The 20605-nt window shown below is 40.3% G+C and overlaps 1 protein-coding gene across 1 annotated transcript in view; it reads left to right on the top strand.

Moving 5' to 3' along the window:
- The window catches only part of LOC135478259 (excitatory amino acid transporter 1-like), a 59110-nt gene extending 38852 nt beyond the window's left edge, over nt 1–20258 (top strand). Inside the window, exons 2-8 of the mRNA XM_064758533.1 lie at nt 2027–2069; nt 5285–5462; nt 12039–12219; nt 13619–13852; nt 14557–14751; nt 18879–19013; nt 20066–20258. Coding sequence (XP_064614603.1) covers nt 2027–2069; nt 5285–5462; nt 12039–12219; nt 13619–13852; nt 14557–14751; nt 18879–19013; nt 20066–20258 — 1159 coding nt within the window. The remainder of the gene's footprint in view (nt 1–2026; nt 2070–5284; nt 5463–12038; nt 12220–13618; nt 13853–14556; nt 14752–18878; nt 19014–20065) is intronic.
- Nucleotides 20259–20605: the final 347 nt, after the last annotated feature.

The following is a 20605-nucleotide window of genomic DNA, read 5'->3' as shown; positions in this document are numbered from 1 at the left end:
GTCGTGGGATTTCTCCGGGCTCTGCCCGGTTTCGTCCCACTATAATGCCGTCGTCGCATAAGTTAAAAATACTTGAGTACGGCGTAAAACACCAATCAAATAAATAAATAAATAAACGCCCATGACACCAAGGCTTACATAAAATTGCTGCAGAATATAAATTTCGAAATAAAGTATAAAAGGCTACAATATAGAGGGTAAAACGGCAACGATAGTGTGATAGCTTGCAACTGGACACAAGTATTATCAGTGAAATACAGCCTCAAATTACCTCAGATATAGTTTTATTCCAGCTGTTCATGCAATTGGTTAAAAATTAGTAACGTGTACGCTTCCTAACACTATGGAGTAAGCATAATTAGCTGAGAAAAAAGTGCATTGATGATAATAGATGTTAATTATTAAACGTCACTATCGTGAAATAGAGTAAGCTATGATGGTAAACCTTAGGTACATATAGCTTAGGTGCACTTTGCGCAAATAGTAGGTGGCGTGTACATATCTCGCCTTATAGCATTTGTTAGACCCAGGTGTTGTGGCATAAGCTATCATTAAAAAACTAGTGTGTCAAGGTTATTATATCAAACTCCTTCACTCCAAGTTTCCTAAGTTTTACAATGAGTATAATTCTCGCGTGAGTAAATACAAATGTCCAGAATCTGTGGCTCTCTGCATTATGTGGCTAATTCCGCTAAACCCGGGACTAGACATTGTATATTCATCGTGCTGAATTAGATCACCACGTGGATATATGAACAGATGCAATCAAAGCGCAACTGAGATATATATATTTTCTTATCGACAACTGATATTCTAGAAAGTTACACGATTTGAAGACTAGCTTATCTCACTCGCCTGGAACATACTTTGCGTCTGTCCAACATCATCGAAAACTGTTGACTGCATCTCTTTGCATGATTCCGTCCTAGTTTCGTACTTTATGCATTCTTAGTTCTTTGTTGGTATATGTTATACGTCGTTCTTTTTAATTCGCTTTGCGATTATTGACCTGGAACGTTCCTTTTGGTGGACGGCTGGTATGCCAATGTCTGTTACGACGCATAGATTGAACGTGGTTTGTCATGCACTCGTAATGTTAACATAGGACACCTCCATTAGTCTGAATCAAAGAATGTACTTTTACACACGGATTGTTCTCCTACAATCAAGACCTAATTAATCCCGCTGATTACTTTGATATTACCACCGACTTGCTGTTAAGCCATAATTATCCATTCTTTCGATAGTACCATATACACGCTAACCTGTATACTGAGCCAGTTGAGCGTATGTTTTGATTATGCCGTGGTAATACATGCCTGTGGTAATTCAGCATTTATTAAGGATGCAGTCTGTTAGGTGTACTGGTATGGCTTGTCTAAAACTTTTAAGGTGTACACAGTTCATACAGAGTTCATAGAAATGCATCATTGTCCAGGATTCATGTGAATTTCAAAGGTTTTCCTGTATAATCTCTGATCGATTGTTGTGTGCCAGCTCTCCAATACATTGTATCTCATTTATTAATCACTATACACAATAACAAAAGAATTAGCCAGTCGGTTGAAAAAATCATGAGTTTATCTATTTATACATCTACAATTCTATCAATCAATCAGTAGATAAACAAATCAGTCGAGCTGTCAGTTATTCAATCAGTACATCAGTTCATCGCATCGAGCAAATCAATCGATCTACTCAGCTGATCACTCTATCCATCAAGAGGCCTCTTCAGCTTGTAGACATTGGTTGGGCTATGAGGTCGCATGTTCGAATCCAGCCCACGCTGCTTCGGTTTTGACTCCAGAGGTTTGTCAGGTATCTGGCAAAGGTCGATAGTTTTCTCAGGGCACTCCAGGTACTCTATGTTCCTCCACCCCTAAACCTGTTTGTTTTCACATGGGTGACAATTTCACGGCATTAAACACCCATTAATTAACCAATCAATATCCATCGATCTATCTGTCGAGGAATAAGTTCATCAGTTAACCAGCAAATTTCTTCTTTCTTTATTTTTTGGTTACAGAAACCTCTTTCCAAGCAACCTGATCGTCGCCTGTTTCGATTCGGTAAGTAAACAAATTTTGTCACAAGATTATGTTTGACATGGTTGGATGAAAATGCTAAATGCTAAAAATATATATTTAACTAAGTAGGTCAGAGAGTATCGATCAAATATAATATTGGGACGTGGGAAAGTCCTCCAGCATGGTATGGTCGTGGGTTTCCCCCATGCTCTGGCTGGACTCCCCTACCAAAATGCTGACCGCCGTTGTATAGGTGAAATATTCTTGAGTACGGCATAAAACACCAATCATTTAAATAGAGAAACAAATAAATCAAAAATAGGATACATAACATGATGTGAGTAAACAGATATATATTGGCTTCAGGGAGAATACCTTTGAAATACCGTCGACAACAAGATTATGTCGGTTAAACGGATACAGAATAGTAAGCTTACTGGTTTGCGAGATTGACACCTTCAGGCGATGCCAAGTCAAAGCTGAATATTAGATATGGTCCCCTTATTCCAGTGTGATCAAGCTTTAAGATAGGAAATGCTATGCTCAGTGTCAGCAAGTCAGTTTCTATTCTGTAAACAACCTGTTTATAAATTCTAAAGCAAATTGTATTTGTCATTGTTTTAACTGGAGAGGAGACAAGTGACACTTCGTGCTATTTTTCATCCCCTTCTCCCCCGCCACATGCGAACACACACACACAAAAAATGACATCCAAACGTCTGAATTTCTGACTGCAAGATGTAGCACATTTCATTTGTTAACGTGACCACTACAACGTCAATACTTGTTGAAAACCTTGCCTAATTTGAAGTTTCGGTTTTCGTGGCGTTATAGATCCTGATGTGCCAATCCCAGTTCCCAAGACGACGTTGTTTCGAACGTATTTCTAAAATTAAACGAAACAAGATTCAACTAAGCTGCTTTACGTTTTCTTACCAAATTGAAGCCAGAAATCACGAATGTATGTTCTTTTTACAGTCACAGATCACGCAATGTATTAAATGCCGCAATATCTAGAAAAAAGGACAAACAAATGTACATTGCATTTTCCCTTGAGACCCTTTTTAATAGAATTAAGCACTTTATAGCTACACGAGGCTCACCGCATGTTAACCATATTTAATAAAAAAAATTGTACGCGTCTCTTTTCCTTTCTTCTTTTCTTGAAGTAAGCTTAACGTCTATCATATAGCAAGTATAAAGTAGCCAAATAAATAACTTCATAGAGACGACGGCTCTGTATTAGTCAGTAATGCACGGCTGCCTTCCTTTTAAGGACACGATTTATCAGATGGACTTAATTAATTATTCATAAATAGTTCCATTTATAGACTGAATCAACCTTCATTAACCACAGACTTTTGTGTGCGCATTTTCATTGCGATTCACAATATTCAATTCACCCAAACGTTGTCCTGATTTTTCATATTTTCCTAGATACACAACACATAACACTAAAAACGTTAATTTTATATTTTTTCCAGCTGACAATATTCAAAGACCTTCTTAGGGGGTCCAGGCAAAGCAAAATAGCGAGCGAAGCAACTGACCTTGTTGCTCCACAAATTCCTGTTGTTCTCATCCACCCAGCCCTATTCCTTGGATCCACCAGTTCTCATTTCGCTTATTCAACAATTCTTGTTCCTTTGATCCAACAAGCAGTATTTCTTGGATCTATCAATTCTAATTTCTCTGATCAATCCAGCCCTATTCCTTGGATCCATCAATTCTTATTCCTCTGATCCACCAATCCCTGTTGCTCTGATCCACCAATCCCTGTTGATCTGATCCACCAATCCCTGTTGATCTGATCACCCAATCCCTGTTGCTCTGATGTGCCAATCCCTGTTGCTCTGATCTACCAATCCCTGTTGATCTGATCCACCAATCCCTGTTGCTCTGATGTGCCAATCCCTGTTGCTCTGATGTGCCAATCCCTGTTGCTCTGATGTGCCAATCCCTGTTACTCTGATCTGTCAATCCCTGTTGCTCTGATCTGCCAATCCCTGTTGCTCTGATGTGCCAATCCCTGTTATTCTGATGTGCCAATCCCTGTTACTCTGATGTGCCAATCCCTGTTACTCTGATGTGCCAATCCCTGTTACTCTGATGTGCCAATCCCTGTTGCTCTGATCTACCAATCCCTGTTACTCTGTGCCAATCCCTGTTACTCTGATGTGTCAATCCCTGTTACTCTGATGTGCCAATCCCTGTTACTCTGATGTGCCAATCCCTGTTACTCTGATGTGCCAATCCCTGTTACTCTGATGTGCCAATCCCTGTTACTCTGATGTGCCAACCCATGTTACTCTGATGTTCCAATCCCTGTTACTCTGATGTTCCAATCCCTGTTACTCTGTTGTGCCAATCCCTGTTACTCTGATGTGCCAAGCCCTGTTACTCTGATGTGCCAAGCCCTGTTACTCTGAGGTGCCAATCCCTGTTACTCTGATCCAACAAACAGTATTCCTTGGATCCACCAGTTGTCATTCGTCTGGCCCACTAATCCCTGTTGCTTTAATCCACCAATCCCTGTTGCTCTAATGTGCCAATTCATGCTACTCTGATCCACCCAGCAGTATTCCTTGGATCCACCATTCCCTATTCTTCGTATCCACTAATCCCTGATCAACCAATCCCTATTGTTCGTGTCCACCAACTCCTGCTTTTCTGATCTACCAATCCCTGTTGCTCTGATCCATCAATCCCTAATTCCTGTTGCTTCCTACCGATCTCTCATGCTCTGAAACACCAATCTCTTCTTCTCTGATCCAGAGTCCCTGTCCCTCTCATCCACCAATCCCGAGTCTTCTGATCCACAATCTCTCTTCATCTGATCCACAATCACCGTCTCTTGCAGTAATTCATATGATGCACAAATCCCTGGTAATGTCATGAACCAAACCCTGTTCGCTTGATGCACAAATCATTTTTTTCACCTACACCTGTTTGAGTTCAATGTGATATACAAAGTACTGGTCTGCGAGATGTGGGTAGCCAGTGTCTGCCAGCTCAAGAATGCCATTCCAGTGAGGCAGGACTATAGTAGGACACATTTCTAATACAAGGAGACACCGGATTTATAAGACCAAACCATATTGAGAGTCACGGTAAACTGCAAACAAAGAAAAAAAACACTGTACTGGACAACCCAAGGGAATAACTTAATATCAGACACATCTTCTTTACATGCATTCCATCATGTTGAGGTTTTGTTCATAGTAAAACGAATGGAATCTTCATTTAATCTTCCACAGTTTAGGACGTCACAAAAGATTGCCGACGTTGAGGATTCGCCAGCAACCTCACAAGATATGACCACGTCGTCCGTTGATCTGAACTTTACGTCAACTACTCCAGTCACGACGAAAATGGTATACGACATCATCAGAAACTTGACGGCAAACATGACGAATACGACGTTTGAGGAACCCAGTAAGTACCGCCTCTTTACAACAAACGAGGTAGGCGTTTAAGGCAGAAAAAAAACTGAAATGAAGTATATGTGAGATAAAAGACCATAAAATATTGTCTCAGAATATTTACATTTTTAGAGGGTTTTTTTTTTCAAGCCAATATTTCTGAATTCCACGGTGGCATTGTCTTGCTCTATTGCAACGGTTTTTGTTTTAATACATAAAGACTTCTACATAAGGAATACATATTCTCAAATCTCTTGTACTGATATTATTGGGGTTTGGTAGGTAAATCGAAGCAGATCCAAATCTTAAATATAAACAACTGCTGTAAACGAATGTATTGATGTGACGTCATTGATACCCATGCACTTTGTCCCTCCAAAATACCGTAAAATCCTATGTTTTTTGAAAGCATTTTACATTCAAAAAAAAAAAAATTCAAGAGGAAGTGAAGCGAAGTTGGACAGTATTTAAAGCTCTTTCATTTTACCCATATTTAATATTAGTCATTTCTGTGTCTTTAAATAAACTACCGGGCAAAAGAAACGTATAACCTTGTTCAGCACCACAAGAAAGAGAAAGAAAGACAGACAGTATCAACATGATAAGCATTATATTGCAATGAACCATTTTCCAAGTTCTGTTCAAAAATTCAAAGCCATATGGATATTACACTTGCTGTCAGGCCGAGTAAAGAAGGCATGGGGTAGATCTGAAAAATTACACAAATGCAAGTAAAGGGACTCCCTTAAAAAGGTGTACCTAATGTCCTATCATGTCATAAGACAGATCGTTAGTAGCGTGTGTGAGCACCCATTGCATCAATTAAAGCCAAAATACGTCTCCTCATGGAAGTCGTCAGCCGCCGGATGACGTCATCAGGAATTCTGTCCCACTCCTCAAATGAAGCCTGTTCGAGCTGTTGCCTGTTTTGTGTGGGAGGGGCGCGTTAACTCAGACGTAGATCAAGATGATCCCACAGATGCTCTAAGGGATTCATGTCTGGCGATCGTGCTGGCCAAGGCAGTACGTTGACATCAACGGTGTCCAGATAATTTAGTACAACTCTGGCGGTATGAGGGCGTGCATTGTCCTGCTGCAAAAGGATACCCCTTTGCTGTTGATGCACGAATGGCACCACAACAGGTTCCAATATTTCATCTCGGTATCTTTGGCCAGTCAGATTTCCCTGGATGGTGACCGATCTCGTTCTCACCTGTCCACAAATTCCGCCCCATACAAGCACCCCACCAGCACCAAAAGGGTGGACATTTTGAATGCAGTTTTGTGCCAATCGCTCTCCCCTGCATCGATACACACGAATTCGGCCATCATTTCTGAAGAGGTTATATCGGCTTTCATCAGTGAACAGCACCCTTTCCCAGTCTCGTCGCTGCCATCGACGTACAACTCTTGCCCAACGCAGCCTGTTTTGACGGTGTAGAGGAGTCAATGCCATTCCACGGAAGGGGCGATAGGCTCTGATACCACTCACGCGGAGTCGTCGTAAGACTGTGCGTCTGCTGATGGGGTGTCCCAGTGCCGTTTCCGCCGTTTCCGCCGTTGACGTCGCCGTCACAAACCGGTTACGCAGGTGGATTGTGCGGATGTACCCGTCTTCGCCAGGCGTTGTAACACTTGGCCTGCCCGATCTTGTGTCCTGCCTGTTAGGTGGTAACGACCCAACAGTCTGCTGATGGTGGCTTGACTAATTGAATGTTCTGGCAGTGTGGTGTTGGCTGGCTCCCATGTCGGCCATACCAGTGGCTCTATCACGTTCTGCTTGTGCGAGTCTCGGCATCTCTTAGATGTTTTTTATGGTATTGCACCCTTACCATGTGCTACATCGGTATTTATACGGCGGTCATTATCGAGAATTTTCAACAGGGCCCGAAACTCTGTTTTTCCGATTTTTCATGAGGTCTTACACCAATTTCAATGAATCTCGTTAAAAAGTGACGTGTACACAGGGTGCTTATGAGCAAACGTATTCGCACAACGTTCAAACTTATTCAACTTATTTTTCCATAGAAAAAACTGCATTTAAAAGTTATACGTTTCATAGCCCGGTAGTATATATGTGTCGTATAATATAAAAGCGAACAGGAGATGAGAAATATCGTCAAACCTTTAATATTATTCGGGCTCTAAAGAATTCATAACAGGCCCCTGACGGGCGGAAAAAATAAAACTCATCCATCTTAATGTTCAAATCCAGAATCTCAAATCACTTCTGCTAACCTGATTGTTATAGCACAGCTGATGTCCTGCGCGAGGGATCACTCGTTCCACAAAGACGTCAGGAATATTAGAGTCTAACGGAAGAGTGCGACAAGGATATGCTGGCTCTCAGTACTCGGTTACCTTTATACGTTCTTATTCCCTCCTTTTTATTCATTATTTCTCAGCTGCGACACGGAATCAATATAGATTGACCGGACTCATTTTGCCATCAGATATAATACAGGGGTCTTGTAATGTGCGAAAAACCAAAGAAAACAATCAAATTGCGGGCCACTCTTGTATTGACATGGAGTTTTCGCCAGATAAGAAATACGGCCGGCTGGATGAACGTCACAGCCATTGAGGACTTGGGCCTCGTTTTACCAAAACGTGATAAGTGATTTTAGAAGACAGTGTCTCTGCCAAAAGGAGCATTTGTCGATATAGCTCGGCTAGTTGATGAAGGTTCTTGAGGAGACACCCAATAAAAATGCCCTAGCATAGAGAGCAGCGGCGATTCCTCAACCTGGCTGTGGATGCGTTTTGTTGAGCCTTGCAGATCTGTAATCTAACTCATAATGGTGCGGAAAGGGAAACCCCTGATCAATACGCAATTACCGGAAACATACCGTGTCACGTGACCGAACGTCGAACCATCTTCCACTAGCCAGAAAGCAACCAGTCGAGATAAAGACCCGATTTAATTAACTTTTGAAATTGACGGCGATGCTGCATATCTCTCATTGCGATTGCCACAGACATTGCCAAGTTGGCTGAAATCACTCCAGCGATAATGCAAGGTTCGGATCCATAACTCTCATTGCCTTTCTGTACCTAACTGAACATCGGCACGAGACGCCATCACGTGGCATTAATAATAGTTGGTATTAGGTGTAATTACAATGAGAACGTATGCCTAAGCCACAATATTTTTTTCAAAGAGACACGCGCACTTTACGTAACTCTATCGGGCCTCATAATTAGAGGGTTGATTAGATTTCGTCCTCATTTTAAGACTCGAAAACCCACCCTGGCTTGCTCTCAAGCAAGTGCGATGGAAGGAAAATCAAAAGTTACCTTATCTTCTTCGGCAAAAATCAAAGAACCCTCTGTTCGTGAGAAAATAAATCCATCAGAGATGCCCTGCTTAATAGTACGTCCAGCTTTTCTTTGGCATATTCAGTTACTACCACAAAGAACGCACGAATATAACAGAATTTGCGCTTTAGTTTTTGTTTAGCCGTGTCCCATTTCATGCTGTTTTTCAGTGAGACGACGCTGTTGGCTCTATACCATTCCCATACAAAGATATACACCGTGTGACCACTTGTAGCAACGGGAGCATCTTTGCAATGCTTATGCGGGCAAAAGCTGGAGTGAATTTCCTTTAGCTCAAAAAGTGTTGTGTTTCATATCACGACATCAGAGTTATGGTCGACACGATGTTGCTGTAATGATACTTTCACTAATAGCACCAAAAAGAGCAATAGATACATGTAGTGTATAGACAAATGTTTTGGAAAAAGACTGTTGTTCCTCTTTTGGATTTTACGGAGTCATTCCGGTTTGTTTTATTTTATTTTACTGGTGTGTACGCCCTACTCAAGAATGTTTGACTAATACGACGACGGTCAGCATTATACTGGGAGAAAATCGAATACAGCACATGGGGAGCCCACAACCACCCGCAGGCTGTTGGCGGACCTCCACATGCACGATCGGAGAGAAAACCAGCATGAGCCGAACTTGAACTCACAGCGGCCGCATTAGTAAGACGCTTCTGGGCCACTGCGCTGCAGTAGCATCGCTAAATATAAGCGTCAAGTCCGACATTCATATACCATTCGTAGTCCGTAAAAGGCGTTCCAAGTCGATAATCGCAAGATCCATTTCCAAAACAACGTTTAACACTATCTCCCAAAGACAAGGGTATATAAGAAATTATACAAATAAGAAATAAAGCGGGTAACACACAAGAGAGAAGCGGTCATCATTTTTCAGTGATGCCGGGCAGACAATGAATATTCCAGGCATAAATTCCATATCCATAAGTTCAAATTCGTAGGCCGTGAATGAGTTCCAGGTCAAATAATTAATCAAGTATCTCAGTCGCGCTTTAATTGCAACTGTTCACAAAGGCATCATGCTGATGTAACGACCATGACTACCTTTACGGCCCCTAGCCCCAGGTTAAGCAGTATTAGATACAGTTTGAAAATGACGAGCGTTACAGACCCTAACCGATCAGACTGTGATTTAAAAGTAACGGACGATTACGTCTTTCCCGTTAATATGTAAAGATCTCATGCCACAAGAGGCGCCATCTATGATGTTACACATGACATACAAGATAGACATACCAGCGCCATCTATGTTGTTTAATATCATGTACGTGATAGATATGTACATAAGGATAACAGCGCCGTCTATGTGGTTGATCACAATGCAGATCGCCAGAGTTTCTGAACGCTCTGTCCATACCTGCTAACGACAGTGTTATACTCATTGTAAAATTTGAGAAACTTAGGATGAAGGCGTTTGATGGAGTATTTTTGACAAACTAGTTTTTGAACTAGCAACTTGTGACGCAAATCATCACAATTAACGCAATATCTGACAAATGCTACAAGGCGAGATATGTATACACCATATGCCATACGCCTTTGGTATATTGCTATCTAAATAAGGATAATTTACAATATCAAAATTGAAATTATCCCTTTTGTCGTAAAGGTGGCGTGTAAGGAGACCTTGTTCGTCTTTGTACATATATAGATCCAAATAAGATGTACCATCAGGACTATCTGTTGTCTACTTTAAATCCAATGAAGGCGAGTAGATTTCCTTCATCGCTTCAGCAATATGGGGGTTATTTAACGCCAGTAGATCATCAATATACCGCTTGGTAAATGAAAAGGATCGAGCTTTAAAGATATTACTTTTAAGTAATTTCTGCATATAGTCATATTCATATGAAAACAGGTATAGGTCTGCCAAAAGAGGCGCACAACTGGTACCCACTGGAATACCTATGCACTGTTGGTAAATGGTATCTCCAAATTTCACATAGATGTTATTAATGAGATATTCAAGTAATTCAATAAATAATGTACCATCCCATGAGTGGTAACGTTTATAAAGAGTAGAACTAAAGAAAGCCTTATTGCTTCTGACGTTAATGTAACGGTGGCCTGTTTTAGTAACTACCGAGACAATTAACGACAATAAGCACTCGGCCACGGAGGCCTTTACTTAGGATACATGCCATATCACACTGTGAATGATAGATAAATCTATCAACAAAATCCGTGTGCTTTGGTAATATATAGAAGGCTTGGGATTTTATTTTCGATAAAACTGCTTTGTATTACTGAATCAGAATCGCAAAACAAAAAGTGTGGCGCGTGCGTGTACCTATAGAGAACAATTTATTCCATTGGTGTTTTACGCCGTACTCAAGAATGTTTCACTAATACGATGGTGGTCGGCATTATGGTGGCGACCATCCGCAGGTTGTTAGCAGACCATCCCACGTACGACCGGAGGGGAAACCAGCATGAGCTGAACTTGAACTCACAGCGGCCTTATCGGTAAGAGGCTCCTGAGCCATTGTGTGGTGGTAGCGCTCGAACCACTAAGCCACGGAGGTCTCTATTCAGAATATATGATACAGCACACTGTGAACGATACATGGATCTATCAGCAAAATCTGTGTGCTTTAGATATATATGGAAACTTTGGGAATTTTTATTTTCGATTAACTGCTTTATATACATGAATCAGAATCGGAAAGCAAAAAGTGGATGGTGTTTTTGAGGGGGGGGGAGGTGGTGGTGTTGATTTGTAACGGCGTTTTCCGCTCCAACGGGGCAATGCACACCAACCAGCGCTTCAATTAAAATATTTTTAATAGATTAAGAGACCATAATCATTTATGTAAACAAAAACATGAACAAAGCAGATGCCGGTATATGCAGATTAATTCAAAAGGGCTTAATATATTTGCTGGTACAGTAATTGAAACCATTCCCGCCTCGCTATGAGATTGTGTAGTATATTGTCCATTTGTACGCTTACGATGACGTTTTGTGGGCAAACTGGTGACGTAGTACTCACATATTATCGGAGAACAATGGTCAGCTCATCTTGGACCCCAGTTGCCATTGCATAGTAAAAGGTATCTTCTACCAGGATACACAGTCCTGCTCTTACGTTAATTTAAGACGAGGTAAAGATACTTACCATAAGTTGTACAGGGGTGAAATATCTTTTATATTTCCGCTAATCAATCAGTTATTGAGTGAATCACATCAGTTAAAATATCAATAAATCTGCATTGGAATCAGACAATGTAACGTATCTATTCCAGAAAAACAGGAACTGGTACCCTACCCGGATCACACCGGAAGTACAAATGTCCTTGGCCTCGTGGTTTTCTCCATCTTCATGGGAATCATCATCGGCCGGATGGAAGAGAAAGGAAAGCCAATCTTGGACTTCTGTATAGCTCTCTCCGAAGCCACAATGAAACTTTTCGTCATCTTCATCTGGTACGTTCATTCAGGAAAGCGGGAAATCAATCATTTCACTACTTGTTTGTACCTACTATCAAAAAAATCTGTCTGTTGTTCGAGTGGTGCTAGATTGTATTTTGTTATTGTAGCAGATTATTATAAATATAATTAATATTATTATTATAAATTATTATCAAATATGGCGCTCATATTGCGCTAATTCAACATAAAGGCTGTATTAGACCTACAGCATATTTGATTGAATATAACAATTGTTTAATGTTTGAATAATAGGATACGTTCTAGCATCACTCAAACAACAGACTTTCTGAGCAACAGGGATTGGTGGATGATATTTTTTTTAATGTATTAGGCAGTCCCTAGCTATTTTATCCAGGCTACAAGTATCTCATTTAAAAACCCTTGTCTGTGACTTCCTAGGTCGGCTGTTCAAATCCGGCTTAGTTGCAGATTCACTTTTTGTCAGGAACGAAAGATAAAATAAGAGATAATTTATTTAACGTCGGTTTTAATATGTTTTTACTTTTTTAAATTATTTTTGGTTTAACGTATGAACTTTAGCATTGAAAGTTTACAAAAACATAATAAAAATAAAATAATAGATAAAAAATATAATAACAAAATTATAACAATTTAATATAAATAATTTTAAAACGCAAAGTCTGATGGTTTCCGTATTGATCTATCTTGTTTCATTAAAGAATACATGAAACGAGCACGTGATGTGAGGCAATATACAGAAGTACAAAAAACCTTCTCAGCTTTTTTTGAGTCGTAAAGTGGCTTTAAACTAGAGTTTTCCTAAGGCCTCAGCTGTCAGTCCGGAAATCAAGCAGCCTGCTGCGGTCAGGTCAGTGATGATAGCTGTCAAAACAACTTTCTGGGGGGAGCCCGAAATGAGGAGGATAAGCTGCTCTTGAGTTCCCAGTACGCTCATCGATGATGTCATTTCTAAATCGTTCTGCCCATTAAAATAGAGCGGTTATTAAGAAATATAAAATATTCCTCAAAAATGAAAAAAAAATTGTCATCTTTTTCTTCATTTTCCTTACAACCATACTCGTCGGTTTACAATATCTTACGTATCCCAGAGACCTGACTGCCATTGTGTATTTATTTTATTTATTCGATTGGTGCTTTACACCGCACTGAAGAATATTTAACCACGGCATCCAGCGTATTCTTGAGTATGGCGTAAAACACCAAATAAATAAAATATATCACACGATAACGGGCTAAACACAACAATACCTTGAAATTTCATTTATCAAATGTCTCTCTTAGTCTCTTAGTTTTTCTAATTATATGTATCAACTATTAATTAGGTGAGGATCTTATGCATAGAATATCCCTTAATTTTTTGGAAAGGAATATAAATAGAATATGCAGAATCTTTTTGTTATCACTTTTGCAGGTATTCTCCAGTAGGAATTGCCTTCCTCATTGCTGGGAAAATTGTGAGCATGGAGGATTTCGGTGTCCTTCTTGGGAAAGTCGGCCTGTACTTCTCCACCGTGATATGCGGACTGGCCATTCACGGCTCCATTATTCTGCCCTCTATCTATTTTCTGTGTACCCGGAAAAACCCGTACAAATTTGTTCTGGGCATTCTGCAAGCTTTGGCCACCGCCTTTGGCACATCATCAAGGTAAGATATAAGACTATACAGATTTGACCTGACTTGGGTTCCCACTTATGACTTGTTATAAGACCCCTTACTCACGAACGGTTCGTAAAACAAAACAAATGGCGCCGATATGACCTAATGAGCCGTTATACAGTTTAGATCACCTGATACTTGTCAGCACTTAGCAGTTAACCTTTGTCTGTGCCTTACCACACGCTGGTCTAGAGCATACAACATTTGAGACGAACCGTACGCGTCATTTGATTATCACTGATTCATAAACTCCGATTTGTCAAAAACTGATAATCCAATCGTGGCCGATACCCTTATCTTAGGGTCATTCAACCCAAATATTGATGTTTGACCAGTTCTTAAATGGCTTTAAGAATGACCATTTTATAATTAGCCTATCCCGAGGTATCTTTTGGTAAAAAATGTTTCCTCGTAGGCGACATGGCTGATAAAACTCATAATTAGCGTGAATTAGGCCCTGCTCAAGTGGGATAGTGCATGGGTTGGGGACTTAAGAATTGGCTTTCAATGATTAGGACGTCTTGAGGAATGTATAAAATGTGTTTCATCCTCGTACTCAATCGTGACCGATAAATTAGTTTCGAGGTACTTTCAATCCTACACATAGGAGCTTGTGTAAGATTATCCGTACAATTAATCTCTTTGTAAACAAAACGAAGTAAATGTATTTCTCTTTTCGTTTCCCTTTTCAGTTCGGCAACACTTCCGATAACTCTTCATTGTTTGGAGGTTAATAATGGGATAGATCCCCGTGTCAGCTCATTTGTCATCCCCGTAGGAGCGACCATAAACATGGATGGTACAGCATTATACGAAGCAGTGGCAGCCTTATTTATTGCGCAAGTCAACGGCATGGCGATGGGTTTTGGTGAAGTCGTAACTATTAGGTGAGTGTTAAGTTAGATTACATATTTCTGTATATTTCTTTACCGATTACCTAAATAATGTATACGTCATTTGTCTGGTTTTATCTTGAACGGATGAATAATATTCGTGTATTTATATATTATTATATTTATGTTTTGCTAAGACGAGGAATTTGCAGGATTTCCAGCTCTCATTGCTTTCGGAACCTTCGTCATAAACAGCCGTCGACCATGATTGTGTGGTCGTACACGTCGTCTAACGTTCCACGAGGAGCACGTGTCTTCCACAAAATCTTGTGTGCGTTTCTTTACCTCACATGTGGGAATGTACGTTAGTATCTTGCCAAAGGTTGGAGGTTTCCCCCATCCATAAAACTGATAATTCTTATAATTGAAAACTTCTTGACTGTGACGTTAAGCAACAGTTAAGTAAATAAATCATTATTGCTTTGCTCCGTCCTCCAGAATATTTGCCTTTCATGATCAAGCTCAAAGATTTTACAAACTGGACAGAACACAGGGAAAACATTGCTATTCAGGTGCTGATAAATCCAATGACGTTATGCTGGAGCAGATTTAGCATTTCCTGGGTTTGAACTTTTGGGTTGATGCTATTGTACATGCCAGCTAAGAACATGCTTTTGTTCTGTATACAAGCTCCAGGAACCGAATGCGTCAAGACATTGTCACATTTTAAGAATCGTATCCCTGTGGTGGTATTACCCACACAAGTTAAAATGGAAAACAGAATCTTGATATGGAGAGATGCTTTGGCAAGAATTGTCATATGATCTCGGTGGCTCTATTAGTCAAAACTGTATGTCAAAGGCGCTAGTCATCGCCCTCTAGACTGATTACGATCATATCAAATATATGATCGTAATCTTTAATATGTTTAATTTGACAGTTACAGTATGACAAGATTTTAAGTTCATCGATACCAGTGACACGGTTGCTGAGAATTGTTTCCAGTCTGAGAAAATATTCCATAGGATTAAAACAGCTCTGTCTTCATATAGGTTTTTTTTCTATTTAGACTCAACGATGCCTTTGTTCAACCTGACCAATAACATTCCAGTTATGTCAGATCGAATATGACGAAATGTCACTCGGAGAAATGCCATTATGATATTGATTATAAACCTTTTCCTGGCCACTGCCTTTCTGAGTTTTAGGCCTTGCTCGTACGTCAAAGACTGTAAAGGAAGTCTTTATGCTTTCTTTTCTTCTGACTCATGCCTTTATAGGAGATGACAAAGATGGTTTGGTCAACTGTCAAAAGTATTTTTATCGCCTCAAGTAGAACTGAATTGAAAATATGAAGTTAGGTTACTGAGGTAAATGGAGAAAAGACAGCTATCAAAATTGTTGTCGTTGCTTTGGTTTTACCCTCTGTGATATTATGTGATATTACCTTGCCTTCAAACCCAGCTTGTTTAACCCAGAACTTTATAATTTATAAAGACCTATATGTACCTGCTCGGTTTGTCAAATCTATAGTTTTGGAGTTAATTTTTGGTGGTTCATAATTACAATGGAAGTCATTATTTCTCGACTCTGAGCCATCAAGAGCTTCTTGCAGTGCCAGGTTTTATTCCTGCCAATACTTTCTGCACATTGGTGGCGCCAGTGCAAGCCTTTGGCGCTTTAACGGTATAACTGATCTTATAAGAAATTCGTGACAAAAATCAAGAAAACGCAGTGCTTCAATAATGAATTATCACTCGGACATAATACCATCGAAGCTACACTTTTCCAAGGTATTTCTGCTCGACGGTTTCGATTTCAAGAAGATGCATTTAGAAGATCGGCTTTTTATTCATAGTTTACGCGGTAATTTTGACGTAGCAGACGCATTTGTCAAATTGATGTGTGGGGAAAAATATAGCAACATGTCAGGTACCTTGTGAAAACATACTCTCTGAAAGCCACAGCAGAGGCGGCGAGGGCTGGATTCCAACTTATGACCTTATCGATCGGAAGAACTATTACACCATCTGGTCAAAAAGAAGCCGCCGCTGATCTCTTCTAGAATACAGATTGTGTCACTGAGAGAGAATGAGTTGAAATTATACCCGAGTCTAGTGTTCAGCGAATGTATTTAATGATTCTTCCAAGGGAGATGTTGCTCAATAAGTAAAGTGCGCGTATCTTTAAAACGGGGCACACGAGGTATAGGTTCAATCCCGTCCATGGAGTTTTTACTCGAAACACTTGACCTTTACAACATTGCAAGAAACGCAATATTGTCAGCCATTTTGGACAGCACACAATTGGCGATATAGCGCTCAAAAGATAAAGGGTTTTTTATATTTATTTTTCAGAAATATTTGATTGGTTTATTTATGTATTTATTTGATATTTTACTCATACTGAAGAATATCTCACTTATGACCGCGGTATGTGGTAGATACCTCTCCTCTGTGAGTGAATAATAATTCCTACGTGTGTGAATACCGTACCGTTGGAGTATTCTTTGCGAGCAGATGTGATATTCCCCGTGTGAAATAAAAAAGCACTTTGGTGTGATTGTTGGGATCAATGATGGTTTGTAATTTAACCGTTCTGGAAACGCTGAATCGCCCTGGCAAGTCCTGATAACATCGGGCGTTGAGGGACGGTTGGCATTCAAAAGCCATGATTTTCTATTGGCCTCGCCGTTGTTAAGCGGTTACTGAAGATTGCCTCTTTATCCAAGCAAATACAAGGACAGTCAGGAAACCTGGCAATTCATCTTCTTGCCTTCTCGGACTGCTTTTGCCATTCGGGCATCTCTACAGTCGATTATTGCATCAACACGATATCTAACGCGCACGGAGTTGAGTTTGAATCTGGCCAAGACCCCATGCTGGGAATCTTCTTGGCGGCAACCAGGGTTTGAGTGACTCCATTTCAGGACGCCAGCGAAGCAATTCAATATGCAGCTTTCTGGGTGAGTGCCCAGTCCGTCCCTGAGGAAAGGCAATCAAAGTGTGTCCCTTTGAATGTAAACCCGGCCGACAGGTTTCCGTTTTGGAATGTTCTAGTCACGGAACGGCAATTCTCTTTAGGAATACAAATGGCTTCTAGCGAAGGGAAACGAACCAAAAATAGCAAGAACAAGATGGAAGCTTGTAATAAGGTGGCGAATTAAATATAACACACTGGTATAAAACTTAAAAAATGGTACAAGCTTAAAAATTCTTAGAAAAAGATCCGTTTTCACTAAGTGAAAAATATAAGATTTTGTGAGTGTATATTGATAGTTTGAATTATTGGATATGTGAGCACTGAATCAGATGTACATATGTTAAGGTTTATTTTCCTATTTACTCGGTTGGTGTTTTGTTAAAGTTTTGTAAGTGTACTCTGGCATGAGTTTATATACTATCATGGCAGTCCTTTTCTTTCAAAAATATCAAGGAAAGTGTTGTGAGTAGTTAGCTGCATATAAGAAACAGAACGTCTTCAGTTACACATTGCTGTAACAACAGTACAATCAGATATACACTAGTACATTTCCAAGAGGACTTCCATCAAATCCTTTATGGTGTCTTCCATCGCAAGCGCGCATTTTAAAATAGCTCAAGCACATTGTTCTGTGAAACGCGAAAACTGTGTCTCGGGAAAAACCTTTGTAGATATGCAACACCTATTTATGGAGAAAAAATGCACATACATAATTGAATGAATGTGCCCTCATAACAAGCTGTAGAAGAAGATTACGTACGCTGTGAAAGGGCGATATATGCACCTGGATTTTTGGTTTAATTGTTAATGTTTGAACTTTCATTCCAGCCTGTCTGTACTAGTTTTAATTTGCATTTTAAATGTGATGGCAGTACAGTGCTCAGCGTTGTTCTAGGTCAACGGCGTCTAATGTTTTGCAATTAACTATAATATTGTCGGCACTACTCTGGTTTAACTCCCATGCCCTAAACTTTTTATATTATATTTATACCAGTTTACTTCTATTTGAGCTGAATAAAGTTGTACTGAACAACATTGTCGTTACGGAATACTGGTACTTTGTCGTACTGGTAAGCAGCAAGTGCAACGTGTACGTCCTTGCGGTAAAGAATTTATGAGATGTTGTAATTAATACGTCTGTCAAGAAATATTAATTACCTAAAAAGTAATTATGTTTTACATGATGCTCTTTGTTGTAGTATCACGGCGACTGCTGCTTCAATAGGCGCTGCTGGCGTGCCGCAGGCGGGGCTTGTTACCATGGTGATCGTGCTCTCGGCTGTCGGATTGCCAACAGAGGACATGACGCTGATTCTTGTTGTCGATTGGTTCCTGTAAGTACTCACATTCATAAACAACCAATGAGAACTGCTTCCTATTTTACATGTAATGTTCACAAACGGCTGCTGATTGCCTTAGACAAGAGCGATGATTAAGACTTACAGCTTTCAAAAACTCCTATCGAAACACCAATCGGGTTGCAGTCTTGTATGGCGAACCAAAACATACAGAGCGTTAATCATCCACAGTTTTAGTTGTGATGACAGGTTTTATTTCACAATAGGTAATTTTCTTATCTTCAAGAAACATGTCACACTACCCCATTTGTACACATGTGGCCTCGTGCCCCTACGACCGCTTTGGTAGCCTGATGTTTAGACGGTTTTTCTCGCAGTTGGGAGACCCGAGGTCAAACCAAAGACTTTAAAAATGGTACTTGTTGCTGCTTTACTTTTCTCTCAGCACTGAAAGGTTAGAGTAAGGAAACAGGACCGGTTGACCCGGTGTCAGTATAATGTGATTGGGTGTAGTGTCATGTCTGGTGTCTTCGGTATGATACTTCAGTGGTGACACCTACTCGCCTTGCCACAAGAAGACACAGTATATGTACACACACCTAATCACTCCTTGTCGTCATATGACTGAAAAATTGTTAGACTTCATACCCAAGCATTCATACATTCGTAGGTTGATATGGAGAGAAAATAGATGAGCTCCCGAATGGGACATATGAGCCCAGTTTGGCACTGCCTGCAGTAAATATTGCTCTTTTTACGGCGTGAATACAAGAATACACTTGTATACCTGTCACTGAATCCAAAATAAATACCCGTCAGCTGACGTGATCCTATAATTATCCATTAATTAGGTGTAATTATGAAGCCAAATCTATCCAGCTGATTGCCCTTCGTGAGGTGCTATCCATTCCATCACACTGAAGGGGAAACGGCTTGTTAAGTGGGACAGTGAGCTAATATTGCCAAAGGGGTGTTTTATCCTACTTTTTTGACGCTGTGGAATAAGATCGGCGTGACAACACAGGGGTAATTACTTGCATATTCTCCATCGGCATATCACGTGATTGTTTTGATTGTTTCTATTGCAGGGATCGCTTCCGGACTATGACGAATGTGCTCGGTGATAGCCTCGGGGCTGGCATCGTCCATCATCTTTCCAAGGAAGAGCTGGCACCGATTAATGCTGATAACATGCCCCGTGCATCGTTCTGCGCAGGCGTACAGGCGGAGAAAGGTAAACAGAATCATCCTGATGGTTCATCTAACGCCACACCTGTGTGAATAATTCATTTCGGAAACCTTCCTGACCCGGGATGCATAGTAGAAAAAGGTTCTGTCGGAATGGATAAAGTGGAAGCTAACTGCCTTGACGCCAAAGGATAACCTGGTAGCTGCTATGGTGGATGCGTTTGGCAGAGGTGTGTTTTTGGCTACGCTCCGGGGATTGTCGATGTCCTGAGATGTAGTGTTGTAACAAACACTGACCGAAAACGGCTTGGTCAGATTACTCAGTCGAACGCTGATAATGACACAAATTGTTGTTCACAGAACAGTTTAGCACCAGTAGGACATCACAAAGACATCACGTGAGTCACGTGACAAGTGTATTAGCGTAGCCTTCCTGAACG

The sequence above is a fragment of the Liolophura sinensis genome, chromosome 11, assembly GCF_032854445.1.
Source record: "Liolophura sinensis isolate JHLJ2023 chromosome 11, CUHK_Ljap_v2, whole genome shotgun sequence".
In the NCBI taxonomy this organism is placed as follows: domain Eukaryota; kingdom Metazoa; phylum Mollusca; class Polyplacophora; order Chitonida; family Chitonidae; genus Liolophura; species Liolophura sinensis.
Note: the sequence above shows the minus strand (reverse complement) of the source record. Positions and strands in the feature narration are given on the sequence as shown.